The following is a 14755-nucleotide window of genomic DNA, read 5'->3' as shown; positions in this document are numbered from 1 at the left end:
TTCTTCTCCCTTTTAGGCTAAAGCAGCATTTGCAACAGGCCCACGTCAACATGACACAACTTTCTATGAATTCCGCACTTACACTATCAAGCCTTCATTGATGGCAGAATTCACAAAGCTTTCAAATGAGAACTTTCATATACGCATGGCACGTTCGGAGATGATTGGCTACTGGACTTATGAATTGGGTGGTCTGAATAAGGTGCTTCATATATGGAAATACGGTAAGTCTCTGTGGAATGTATATAATCTGTAATAGAAGAATGTCTTGTGTGCACTGGTCTTTCAGTGAGGCATGTTTGATAAAGATACTATAAAAGTTCCAAGTGAAGTGGATGCAGAAAGAAAAGATTTTTGCAAGTTATAGTTCCATCTGCTTGTCTTCCTACCTTGGCCTATAAAGTGTGCTTGTGCCCCAGCCATTATCCTGTGTAAAAAAAAAAAAAAATCATAAAGCAGTTCAATTTATGTCTGGAGTGAGCCAGCATTGCCCTTGAATATCATACAAGTCCTTCATTGAAAATTCTTAATTTCATTTATTTATTTTTTTTCACTACGGCAAAGGACCTAGTGAGGACTTTTAAATTTAAATAAAGGAATTGTCAAAAACTGTCTCTTGTCATTTTTAACATTTTTGACACTTTCTTCGTGAAATGGTAGGGGTACTTATGTACCCCCTTACCATTTCACACAGGGGGGGGGCGGGATCTGGGGGTCACCTTGTTAAAGGGGGCTTCCAGATTCCGATAAGCCCCCCGCCCGCAGACCCCCACAACCACCGGCCAGGGTTGTGGGGATGAGGCCCTTGTCCTCATCAACATTGGGGACAAGGTGTTTTGGGGGGCTACCCCAAAGCACCCTCCCAATGTTGAGGGCATGTGGCCTGGTACGGTTCAGGAGGGAGGGGGGGCCGCACTCTCGTCCCCCCCTCTTTTCCTGCGGCCTGCCAGGTTGCGTGCTCGGATAAGGGTCTGGTATGGATTTTTGGGGGGACCCCACGCCGTTTTTTTTTTTTTTTTTTGGCGCGGGGTTCCCCTTAAAATCCATACCAGACCTGAAGGGTCTGGTATGGAATTTAGGGGGAACCCCACGTCATTTTTTTTTTTTAAATTTTGGCCGGGGTTCCCCTTAATATCCATACCAGACCTGAAGGGCCTGGTATGGAATTTAGGAGGACTCCCACGTCATTTTTTTTTTTTAAATTTTGGTTCGGGGTTCCCCTTTGGGGAATTCCCATGCCGTTTTTATCAATGAACTTCTATGTGTATTGTCGGCAATGCAATAGCCGCGAGTAGTTTTAAATGAGTTTTTTCCTTCAAAATGTCATTTTGCTGTCAGACTGTTCTAAACACAGGAAACATGCGCCCCTTTACAGGCATACTATAGACACCCCCCAGGTACGAAATTTAAAGGGATATTACACTTTTATTGTTTGACTTTAAGCATTATTAAAATCACTGCTCCTGAAAAAACGGCCGTTTTTAAAACTTTTTTTTGCATTGATCCATGTCCCCTGGGGCAGGACCCAGGTCCCCAAACACTTTTTATGACAATAACTTTCATATAAGCCTTTAAAATTAGCACTTTTGATTATTCATGTTCGTGTCCCATAGACTTTAACGGTGTTCGCATGTTCGAACGAACTTTTTTCCTGTTCGCATGTTCTGGTGCGAACCGAACAGGGGGGTGTTCGGCTCATCCCTAATCATCACAACTATTTTGTGCATCCAGGTGGGTTTTTTCAGCACTAATTGGGTTTTCTTTTGGTGGTAAATGGTAATGGATATACTTTTTTTTATTTATATTTTTTTAACTATCAAAGGAAAGCTGACCCAAAATAGTTATATAGATAGATATATATATTTTTTTTAATTTAGCTGTATATTTCTTGCTACTACCATAACATTCCACCAAAAGAACAACCCAAAATAAATTCTCCTGCTCCCGCCAATCATAGTGATACCACATACAGTATCTCACAAAAGTGAGTACACCCCTCACATTTTTGTAAATATTTTACTATATCTTTTCAAGCGCCAACACTGACGAAGTGACACTTTGCTACAATGTAAAGTAGTGAGTGTACAGCTTGTATAACAGTGAACATTTGCTGTCACCTCAAAATAACTCCACACAGCCATTAATGTCTAAATCGCTGGCAACAAAAGTGAGTACACCCCTAAGTGAAAATGTTCAAATTGGACCCAATTAGCCATTTTCCCTCCCCGGTGTCATGTGACTCGTTAGTGTTACAAGGTCTCAGGTGTGAATGGGGAGCAGGTGTGTTAAATTTTGGTGTTATCGCTCTCACTCTTATACTGGTCACTGGAAGTTCAACATGGCACCTCATGGCAAAGAACTCTCTGAAGATCTGAAAAAAAAAGAATTGTTGCTCTACATAAAGATGGCCCAGGCTAGAAGATTGTCTAGACCCTGAAACAGAGCTGCAGCACGGTGGCCATGACCATACAGTGGTTTAACAGGACAGGTTCCACTCAGAACAAGTCTCGCCATGGTCGACCAAAGAAGTTGAGTGCATGTGCTCAGTGTCATATACAGAGGTTGTCTTCGGGAAATAGACGTATGAGTGAGTGCTGCCAGCATTGCTACAGAGGTTGAAGGGATGGGGGGGGGGGGGTCAGCCTGTCAGTGCTCAGACCATGCGCTGCACACTGCATCAAATTGGTCTGCATGGCTGTCGTCCCAGAAGGAAGCCTCTTCTAAAGATGATGCACAAGAAAGCCCACAAACAGTTTGCTGAAGACAAGCAGACTAAGGACATGGATTACTGGAACCATGTCCTGTGGTCTGATGAAACCAAGATAAACTTATTTGGTTCAGATGGTGCCAAACTTGTGGCGGCAACCAGGTGAGGAGTACAAAGACAAGTGTGTCTTGCCTACAGTCAAGCATGGTGGTGGGAGTGTCATGGTGTATTGTGACATACTGAAGCCAAGCATGATCCCCTCCCTTCAGACACTGGGCCGCAGGGCAATATTCCAACATAAAGACCCCAACACACGCTTCCAAGATGATCACTGCCTTGCTAAATAAGCTGAGCTTAAAGGTAATGGACTTGCCAAGCATGTCTTCAGACCTAAACCCTATTGAGCATCTGTGGGGCATCCTCAAACGGAAGGTGGAGGAGCGCAAGGTCTCTAACATCCACCAGCTCTGTGATGTCGTCATGGAGGAGTGGAAGAGGACTACAGTGGCAGACTGTGAAGCTCTGGTGAACTCCATGCCCAAGAGGGTTAAGGCAGTGCTGGAAAATAATGGTGGCCACACAAAATATTGACACTTGGGTCCCAATTTTGACATTTTTACTTAGGGGTGTACTCACTTTTGTTGCAGTTTAGACATTAATGTCTGTGTGAGTTATTTTGAGGGGACAGAAAATTTACACTGTTATACAAGCTGTACACTCACTACTTTACATTGTAGCAAAGTGTCATTTCTTCAGTGTTGTCACATGAAAAGCTATAGTAAAATATTTACAAAAATGTGAGGGGTGTACTCTTGTGAGATACTGTATGTGTGTTGTTTATATCTGAGGCCAGAAACGGTGTGCATTTTGTTTTTTTTGTTTTTTTTTTTTTTGTTTTTTTTGTTTCATAAAGTTTTTTTTTTTTTTTTTTTATTCTACCTAAAACACACTGACACTAATTTAAAAAAAATTCTGCTCAACCTTTGACCTTTACTTGACCCACACACTAACCCTGGCCCTGGCATTTTTATTTTTCTCTCTTCAAAGAGAGAGAGAGAGAGGGATACAATGTATATCTCCCCTCCATTCAGACTTTGATAGCCAATCAGAGGCTACCACAGCGATCAGGTGACCTGGAATCAGGATTTCCAGGTCCAGAGGCTCCTGCTGAGTCCCTAGTTTCTGTGCTGGGAGTATGCTATGCAGTGCGCTCCCAGCACAAAGACAAATATGCATATTTTTGGTCCCACAGAAAAAATCCTAGTCCATTGAGGCTGCATATATGCGTACTGTCAGCGGGGAGAGGTTAAAGTCAGCAGAGTGAAGCATGAAGTGCTCTAGAATTTCCTGGTAAAGTGTAACATTTACAACCACTTTAAAGTAGGACTGAAACAGCGAATCGATAAAATTGATAATGAAATGATATATTTTAGAGCTGCACAATTAATCGTATAAAGATCTCGATTCACACCCACAGCCCCCCTGCTCGATTTTTCCGGATCTCCCCGTCGGAACCAGCGTGGAACGCAAATGGCGCTGATATCGGAACTGATGTCAGCAACCGGAACTGACGTCAGTCAGCAGAGAGCATAGTGCCCAGCCTGGACTCCGCAAGCGCAATCAACACGCCACTCGCTCCTGATGCTCGGGGCTGGTTATTCATTTAATACAGCAAGGGGCGGATGTATGGTTAAATATTGAACACAATCAACACGATGCTCGGGACTGGTTATTATAATGGGCGGATGCTTTTCTCAAAGGGACAGATGCATCGTGTTGATTGTGTTCAATATATAACCATACATCCTCCCATTTGAGAAAAGCATCCGCCCCTTGCTGTAGTAAATGAATAACCAGTCCCGAGCATCAGGAGTGAGCGGCGTGTTGATTGCGCATGCGCCGTCTACAGCTGATTTTTTTTTTTTTTTTTTTTTTAAACTAACCATTTTAAAGAATCGTGAGAGAATCGTGATCTTTATTCCAAGCAAAAGAATCGCAATTCTCATTTTTCCCAGAATCGTGCAGCTATAAAATATGTGTAAGGCTGGCCGGAGGCCAGCCTGTATTTGTGGGAGGAGTCTGAGAGGGCTATTTAAGCCCCCTCCTCTGTCAGGGCCGGTGTTGTGGGCGGTTCTGGGTTCAGAAGGGGGGTGGGGCTGAGACGTCACTTTAGAGTCCTTGCTGAGCATGGGCGGCTGCATCATGGTGGCGGTGCTTACATCTGGTTCCCCCGGCCCACCCACCCACCTTGTCACCTCTGGACACATCCCACATCACGAGGGGGCTGCCCGCTTCTCCCGGTGTTCATGCGGGGGGGGGCGATCGGCCGCCCACCCACCCACCAGCTCCTTTCTCCCTAGGCAGATCCAGCGTCTAGGGGGGGCGCCCTCCCGCTTCTCCCGATGTTTCCACCAGGTTAGGGGTGGTGATCGGCCACCGCCGCTGACTCCTATCCCCATGCTCATCCAGCTCCATAAGGAACCGCCTGCCTGGTGGGGGGGGGTTGATCGCCTACCAGCTCCTCTCTTACATGCGCATCTTGCTCCAGGTGAGAGGCGCCCGTCCGCTTCTCTGGGTGCTTGTGGGGGGGTGATCAGCCAGCTGCCTGCTCCTTTCCTCATGCTCACACGGGGGGATGGACGGCCACCCGCCTGCCTGCTCCTCTCTCCCCGCAATTTGTATCGCTGGAGCACTGAGGACATCAGACCTGCACACAGCAGTCATGGCAATGGCCAGACGGGAGGTGACAGGTCTGTTGTGGCGTACAGTAGATGTACCATGCTGGGTTGTCATCAGTTTATTATCGTTTTTCATTGTGGTTAGTCGCATGTCATTCGCAAACTTACATAAGGTACATTCAGTGTCAGCAGGGCTTGGCTCGGCAAGAGGGGGAGGATGTAAACCACATAAATTGCTGCTTTTACTGGGTTATTTTGTTTTCTTTGGTCAGTGTTTCTATCATAGCGTTTCTGCCCCAGGAGTTCTGTCATAGCGTTTTTTGGTCATAGTGTTTTTTTGCCCCAGCGTTTCTGTCATAGCGTTTCTGCCCCAGCATTTCTGTCATAGCTTTTCTGCCGCAGCGTTTTCTGCTGCAGCATTCCTGTCGTAGCGTTCTGCCCCAGCACTTCTATCATAGTGTTCTGCCCCAGCATTTCTGTCGCAGCGTTCTGCCCCAGCGTTTCTGTCGCAGCGTTCTGCCCCAGCATTTCTGTATTGGAGTACAGTCTCAGCATTTCTGTCATAGCGTTTTCTGCCCCAGGGTTTTGTCATAGCATTTTCTGCCCCAGGGTTTTGTCATAGCATTTTCTGCCCCAGAATTTTTGTCATGGCATCTCTGCCTCAGGATTTTTGTCATGGCGTTTTTCTATCATGGCATGTTTCTGTCAGTGTTCTGCTCAGCATTTCTGTCTGTGTTCAGTCTCAGCATCTTTCATAGCGCTTCTGCCCCAGGTGTTCTGTCATTACATTTCTGCCTCAGCGTTCTGTTGTGTTTCTGCCCCAGGATTTCTGTCATTTCATTTCTGCCTCAGTATTCAGCATTTCTGTCATAGCGTTTCTGTCTTAGCATTGCTGTCCTTGCGTTTCTGCCCCAGGATTTCTGTCATGGCATTTCTGCTTCAGCATCCAAGTCTCAGCGTTTCTGTCATGTTTCTGCCCCAGGATTTCTGTAATTTCGTTTCTGCCTCAGCGTTCAGTTTCAGCTTTTCTGTCATAGCGTTGATGTCCCTGCGTTTCTGCCCCAGGATTTCTGTCATGGCATTTCTTCCTAGGCGTTTCTGCCCCAGGATTTCTGTCAGTTCTGCTTCAGCGTTCCAGTCTCAGCATGCTGTCTTAGGGTTTCTGCCCCAGGATTTCTGTCATGGCTTTTCTGCCTCAGCGTTTCAGTCTCAGCGTTTCTGCCCCAGGATTTCGGTCATTACGTTTTCTGACTCAGCGTTCATTATCAGCATTACTGTCATAGCGTTTTCTGTCCTAGCGTTTCTGCCCCAGGATTTATTTCATAGCGTTTCTGCCCCAGCGTTCAGTCCCAGCATTTCGGTCATAGCCTTTTAGCCTCAGCGTTTCTCAGAGGAGCGTTGTTGTTATGGCATATACTTCGGTAGCTATTTTTATCTTCGTTGTTTGTCATGTCTCATTGTATCTTTGTTCATGTTTGTACCTGGGTCAGTTAGCTAGGGCTCACATATCGGGATCTGTCACGCCTACAGATCCATACGGGCTGAGGTTACGTTTGTTAATGATTGTTGACCACAATCTTCTCGCCCGTATACCATACATCATACGATGCACGTTCATTCACTACACCTCTACGACCACCCACCACGGTCTGTGGGTACACCGGCCCTGAGTTTCAGTTTAATTACCTGTCTCTGCCCTGCAGGTTACTCGGGCTTACTTGCCACTTACACGAGGGTGGGGGGGGGGGAATTCCGTCATCAGTTTAATTTACGCGCAGTGGTCTTGACATTTCTGGTTACGTTCTCATACTTGGGTAGGCACAGAGGGGCGTTGCTGTTCTCATGTCTGGTTGTCTCTCATTTCTGTAGTTTGTGTTCTCAGGTTGAGCTGTATTGGCATCCATACTGACATCAATCATGCTTGCACTCACTTCCATTAGTCCTGCCCGTTGTTAGGGCTAGTTGACTGGTGCAGATGTCATTTCACCACTGGGCTCACCCTTGGGTCGGAAGCAGTCGTCAATTTTCTTTCAGTTGACGTCCTGTTGCAGAGGCCCTGGTTACCGCACAGGGATTTATAATCTCTCTGTGTGTGCTGAGCCACGTCCCCTTGATGGTCCTTAAAGTGGTAGGTTTGGGCAAACGTCGTCATGATTCTGCATTCCACTCTCTGCCCCGATCTCTTGTCCAGGATGTTGCCTGGAGAACTGCTCAGGGACGTCAGTCCAGTCATTTTTTTTCCGATCCCCAGCCTGTTCCAGGTGGGGGGGGGCTTCATTCACTTTGGGTACGACAGTATATGCCATAGGACTTATTTCCCCGGGTTGGAGTCTGAATCCTGAGCCGAGGAAGGAGGGCCAGACTCGGTTGTCAGGTTTCGGGCTGAAGCACAACCCAATCGAATCAGCTGGGACTGGTGTTCTGTCTCTGGCATGGTTTTTCCATGTTCGAGGATACTTATTGCCATAAGGCGCATGGGCCTTATCCGCCTACTCCATCACATCATCAGGTATCCTGCCAGTTGAATTTTGCACTCACCCTCTCACTTCCCCATACCAAGTATGGGTAGGCCAGGGGTTGGGGGGCCCTTCAAGGAGCTATTTCACTGGTGTCCATGTGAAGTATTTCGTTCTTCGCGGCCTTCATTTTGCAGGGGCTCCTCAGGCCAGCCCTTGCTCCCTTTCTCCCACGTATCCTCTCATTCACAAGCGGTTCATTCTCATGTCTGGGTTGTCTCGGGCATCAGGCTCATCCAATCTTTCACGGGACGTTTAGTTGGGTTCTGGGTAAGCTTCGCAGGTTCTATAGGGGGGTCCTTCTCATCACCAAGTCAGGAGTCTGTGGGTTTCTCCTGTCATAGCGGAAACTTACCAGATACATACGGTTGCCATCCGGGCGCACGCTACTCCACTTAAAGGATTGTTACCTTCCCTTCTTCATCTAAATTTGATGTATTTTTGCCCTCTTTTCAGGCATACTGACCAGCCAGGTCAAGGCACACCTCAGGCCTTGGTTATTAGGAGTATTGCATTTCACACTTGAAGACTCCGACTACAAGTGTGAGGCTGGCCGGAGGCCAGCCTGTATTTGTGGGAGGAGTCTGAGAGGGCTATTTAAGCCCCCTCCTCTGTCAGGGCCGGTGTTGTGGGCGGTTCTGGGTTCCCACCCACCGTTTCCCCCAGCCTTCATACATACTCCTAGTACTTTTTTCTTATTCTTACTTTCAGGGTATGCCCTCTTTTCAGGCATACTGACCAGTCAGGTCAAGGCACACCTCAGGCCTTGGTTATTAGGAGTATTGCATTTCACACTTGAAGACTCTGACTACAAATATATATAGATAGATTAGTTTCGGGGGTGGGGGGGACAAGTGCCCCATCTTAGGCGTTTCTGGGGGGGGGGGCGGTAGGGCAAGCGCCCCACCTCTCCTTCCCACACTCTGGTCCAGTTGGTTCCTCCAGCCACTTTGGTCTGGTTCATTGACCCAGCCCACTCTGCACCCTTTTGGGTCTGGTCCCTTGTCCAAACAAACTCACTTTCGATCGCAACCCCTTCTGGAATGGTTCCTCTCCCACATGCCTCTCTTCCAAACTCACTCCCTCCCAACCTACTCAACCTACTCCCTCTAACGCCTGGTCTCCTAACTCCCTCCCACCCTCCAGTATGGTCCCCTCTCCCATTAAGGGCTAGCCCCCTCATTGCATTGTCAGTAATGAATGAGGAGTTTACTTTAGTAGTTATGTTGTGATGTTCCCTGTGAGGGGGAAAAAAATAAATAAAAAAAATAAATTGCTGTCACTGTTTCACAGTATACATTAACCGTTTATCTGCATTACCTGTTGTGGTGGTTTTTTTTTTTTTTTTTTTTTTTTTGTACTATAAACTCCAATATATCAGGCTACTGTATATGACAAGGGGACTGTCATGCATAATAATATTATATTACAGTCCTGTGTGAAAATCTGCAAAATGGTATTTTTTTTTTTTTTTTTCTGGTGTTCTGAGAATTGATTAGATATTTATTTTGTTCCCTAACCATATAGCTGGTTATTCATCATATTTAACACTGCAGTGCATATAAATTTTGAAGGGTAATTTTATTTCTTTTTTTAAACTTTACAATACATATTAACTAAATTGCACTCCGTCTCCGCACTTTTTTTAACTTCTGCTAAAAAAAAATGCATTTATAAAAATGGCAGAGGGTGCTGACACAATGACTGCTGAAAAAAGTGTGTGACTCAAGTCTTATAAGGCATGGGAGCATTTTATTTGAAATGCTGCAACGAAGGTGGTCACCTGCAAAATTTGCAAAATGGAACATGCATGGCATGGAAGCACAACAATGCTGAACGAGCACATGAAATGGAAACACGTGGGCTTTACAGAGGAAAGCGAAACATCAGGACTGTAAGTTAAACCCAAATGATATATTGAATTACACAGAAATAGCTTTTCCTGTAAACGAATCATTCATTCATATTTTCTTTTTCATTGCAGAAAGAAACAGCGCACCATGACAGAGTTTGTGTAGCAAAATCGTCCCTGCACTCAGCAGTTATAACCGATTCTATCATGAAAATGCTAGTCACTGACATGCAGCCACTGTTCATGGTTGAAGACTGAGGATTCAAAAGCATGATCAGTGTACTGAACCCTGGATATACTCTACCATCAAGAACCCATTTTACTAAACTAGTGGAGAGAAAGTACCAGGAGGCATTTCACAATGTGAAGGATGCCATCAGCGCTAATGAAAGCAGAATTGCCTTTACTGCAGACATATGGACAATATAGCGACCGAGGCTTTCCTTGACATTACATGCCACTGTATAGGGGAGGAGTGGAAGATGTTTTCTATCTGCCTCACTACTATGCCTCTGGAAGACAGACATACAGCAGCAAATATTGCAGAATGAGGAGGTCAAATATTGTGGCTACTGCGAAAATCCTGGTGGACATGCATGGCTGGGCCAGTATCCGCTGCACTGGCCACACCTTGCAGTTGGTGATCAGTGCTGAATTAAATAATTCGGGAATTGAGAGAGCTGTTAGTGCTGCAAGAGGACTAGTTGAACATTTTTAAAAAAGTGAGTTATCCAGCAGCAAATTGAAGGAGAAACAAAAGCAAATGGGTACATCTGAGCACAAGCTTCTTAAAGATGTAAGCACAATATGGAATAGCACTTACTATATGGTTGAAAGACTCATTGAACAAAGGTGGCCGGTAACTGCAACTCTGTCTGACCCATAAGTTACACAAAGGGGCAAACATTATCTGGACTTAAAACCAGACCAGTGGAGTATTCTTGAATAACTTTCCAATGCTCTTAGACCCTTTGAATGCTGTACTGTATACATGATTGGCCAAGAATGTTACCCTATCATCCGTGCCTGCACTTGTGAAGGGGCTGTTGCGGTCCAATGAGGGTGCTTCTTTTGATTCATCTCTGCTGAAGAGCTTCCAAGCCACTGCAACAGATCAACTTCAAAGCAGATGGAAGGGGATCCTTTTTGAACAGGTCCCAAACACAGTAGTTTCTTTCTCCAACAAACTATTCGGGACATATGTAAAATTCCACGCACAAAAAGCAACCCACACAATCTATCTTTTGATGAATATGAGGCCCTTCGATCGTTAAAAAAGAATCCAAATATTGTCATAAAACCCTCAGACAAGGGAGGCAATGTGGTCATTATGGACAACCAGAATTACATAAATATGTGCCTAAGTATTCTAAAAAATCGTGATTGGTATAAACAAATTTCCATCTTGTGTATCAATCAATACACAACGTTTTACCAAATGGTGGATCATGCCTTTAACAAAGGATCGATCACCAAAGACACATACGAATATATTCGCACAAAACATCCCAAAGTAGCTACTTTTTACAGTTTACCAAAAATCCATAAAAATCAAGTCGATCCACCCGGCCGTCCTATCGTCTCCGGTAACGGAGCGATATCTGAGAATTTGAACCGGGTTATTGACGCCTACCTTCAACCCCTTGTCCATTCCCTGCCCTCCTTTGTCAAGGACACAATACACTTTCTGCAGATTCTTGATAATCTCGACATCTCTGACAATTCTATCCTTGTCACTATTGACGTCGAGGCCTTGTATAGCAGCATCCCCCATAATTTGGGGTTAGCTGCTATACACAGAACTCTCCAACTAAGTCCACTTTTTGATCCAGACATCAAGGATTTCATTCTCACTGGCCTTCGATACATTTTGTATCACAATTTTTTCAGCTTCAACCATTCCCACTACCTCCAGGTGCAGGGTGTAGCAATGGGGACCTGTTGTGCCCCCTCATATGCGAACTTGTACCTGGGGGAGTGGGAAAAGTCCCTCCTAGGCGACGAGGGACTCGTCGAGTACACTGGCCACATTTCCCGGTGGTTACGGTACATCGACGACATCTTCGACGTCTGGGAGGGACTAGAGGCTAAACTTATGGACTTTTTTAACCGAATGAACGTCAATAATTACGGCCTGAAATTCACAATGTCCCACAGTCGTAAAAACGTTACCTTTCTGGATGTCCTGGTAAGGACAACCCCCGAAAAGAAACTCATCACAACCTTGTATCGCAAGAGCACCACTGGCAATACGGTGCTCGAAGCCTCGAGCTTTCACCCGACAGCATTGAAGAATTCCATCCCCTATGGGCAATATTTGCGCCTTCGGCGCAACTGCTCCACGGATGTACTTTTCAAAGAAGAGGCCGGACTCCTTCAAGACCGCCTCCTGTCACGCGGATATAGCAGATCCTGCTTGAAAAAGGCATACAATAGAGCAATACAACAATCTCGGGCATCCTTGCTATACAAATCAAAACCACGGAATCTCTCAAATTCCACCCGCATAATTATGCGCTTTTCACGCCAACACACCAATATCAAAAATATCCTGCAGAAACATTGGAGCATTTTAACCGATGACCCCACACTAAAAACTCTCCTTCCGAAACAACCCTCAATAACCTTCAGGAGGGCTACTTCCCTTAAAGACATGCTTGTCCAAAGTGAATTTAAAGATCAACAAAAAAGATTTAAACAACATCACATTACTGGATCATTCCCATGTGGTCATTGCACCTTTTGCCCACTCATAAAGAAAGCCAAATCTTTCCGTCTCCCCAATGGAGAATTTTTTAAACCAACGCATTTTGCTAATTGCGAAACCCGGGGGGTGGTATACCTGATGGAGTGTGACTGTGGCGCCTATTACATTGGCAAAACCAAGCAAGAACTGGGGCAACGAATATCCAAACACATGTACAGCATGGAAATCGGAAACAGATATCTTCCCATTGGAAGACATGCTGTCTTCGAACACAACTATGAAGTGCCCAAGGTAACTTTCACGGTGCTTTACAAGGCAAAAATACCACACAGAGGCGGTGACTGGAATAAGGTCCTGCTCCAAAACGAGCAAAAATGGATCTTCCAGTTACAGGCTACATCGCCTCCGGGACTTAACAAATCAATTTCCTTTGCCCCTTTTCTCCGAGGTTTTGTCTCTGGCAAAACGCATTAAATGAGATGCCAGCAGACACATTATCCTACAATCACTTCCTTTCTGTTATATGTGCCATATTTCATATGCAGTGTTGCCCTTTTTCTCCTATGCACCACTGTATATGAAAAATATGTTCCCCCATTTATGGATATGATCCTATATGCAACTTTTTATTGCAAATACTGATAATGCATGTAGAAATTAGATCTTGCTTTGTATTGGGAAGGATTAGTGTGATGGTACTATATGAACTCTATGAGCGAATTCCATTTAATTCCAGTTTTTTGTATATCTTTATTGTATAATCAATTTTTATTAATAACATGTTCACTTTCTTCCTACTATCCAAAATGAGATAATTTCATATATGCTCTGCTCACTGTTTGATGCCATATACATAGTGAATTTAATACTATTGCCGGGCTTTCTCTCATGTGGATTCTAACCCGGCTCCCGGTCCGGCCATCTTCCCCCTCTGGGTGGTTTGTCAGCCCTTGGTGTCTCTTCCTGGCAGGGTGAGACAGGCGCATGATCAGCGCCTATATACACGTCCATCAGGGGAGTGGCTCCCCCTGGGACGTGATCTCTCCCTGCCAGCGGCGTCCCGAATCCTTCCGGGTGTTACGTCCGTGTCTGCGCACGCACCCTGGGGAGCGCGCACACATGTGACGTCATGACGCCACGTCCTTGCGTCGGAAAGGACGGCGGTGCCAGGATTTGTCCCTCGGAATGCCGGGGGAACTACACTGGAGTGCTGACTATGTCAGCAATGTCCCTGCGCTGATGGGGGGGGGCGGGGGGCCGGCGTGCACCTGTGGTCCTTCATCGGCAACCAATCAGCATCATATGTTTTACATTTAAAGGTGAGTGGACTCACTTAGAATCCTCTCTCTGACCCCCATTACCTTCACAGGAAATACAGCCACACTCGTGCTACTTCATTTCAGGTAACTCTGTACTCTTCACGGCATCACCATCACCTTACACATTATTGCATTTGCTTCATACTTATTTATTTTTTCAACAGCTCACTGCACATATCCCCTGTACAAGTTTCACTGCCCACTTGTACATGGCTGCTCATATGCTGGGCATATAAGGTAACACTACTATGACTTGTTTCACTACCGGGCTTCACTGCCTTTTTTAGCCCTTCACCGCCATTCACCACACAGTTCTATTTTATTATTTTCATTCACCTTGTCGCTTTCATTCGTTCCTTGCTCACTTTTCACTAATTTATCACGTTTATCACTTTCACTTCTTCCAACTACCTCATCACTCCCACCCCCCCCATATGGGGTTCCCACTTTTCCACTGTCACACCACTCTCTCATCTGGTTGCCATTCCCTTCCTTTCCTGTTTTTTTGTTTTGTTTTGTTTTTTTTTTTTTTTTTTTTTTTCCACCCTTCCTTTCCCCTGTCCCCTCCTGGTTTCCTCACCATTTTCCCTCCCCATATCCTTCCCTACCCTGCACATCCCCTCCCTCACTTTTTCTCCCTTGCATTTCCCCACCCTCCCCTCTGTCTTTCCTCCCTTTCCCTACTTCCCCCTCACTCTCCCTTTTCCCTCCCCCCTCTTCCCTCCTTTTTTTTTTTTTTTTTTTTTTTTTTTTTCTTCTTCCCCCTCCGCCCCTCCCTATCTGTCTCCCCAGTCATTTTGCAATACATATTTATATACCTTAATAATTCTTTGATACATATTCAAACTATTTGAACTATTCCTATACTTGGGCGTAGTACCCCATACAAAAAACGCGATTAAATTAGGAGTATCAGTAACCGATAACTCACATAAGTTTATAGGAAAATTCATTACATCCTTTTTAAACCCTGATT

The 14755-nt window shown here is 45.3% G+C and overlaps 1 protein-coding gene across 1 annotated transcript in view; it reads left to right on the top strand.

Annotated features, from left to right (window-relative positions):
- NIPSNAP3A (nipsnap homolog 3A) overlaps positions 1-14755 on the top strand; it is a 76413-nt gene that overhangs the window by 28407 nt on the left and 33251 nt on the right. The window contains exon 2 of the mRNA XM_073636279.1: positions 17-224. Coding sequence (XP_073492380.1) covers positions 17-224 — 208 coding nt within the window. The remainder of the gene's footprint in view (positions 1-16; positions 225-14755) is intronic.

The sequence above is a fragment of the Aquarana catesbeiana genome, linkage group LG01 (genome assembly GCF_042186555.1).
Source record: "Aquarana catesbeiana isolate 2022-GZ linkage group LG01, ASM4218655v1, whole genome shotgun sequence".
NCBI lineage: Eukaryota > Metazoa > Chordata > Amphibia > Anura > Ranidae > Aquarana > Aquarana catesbeiana.
This window is presented reverse-complemented; position numbering and strand designations above follow the sequence as displayed.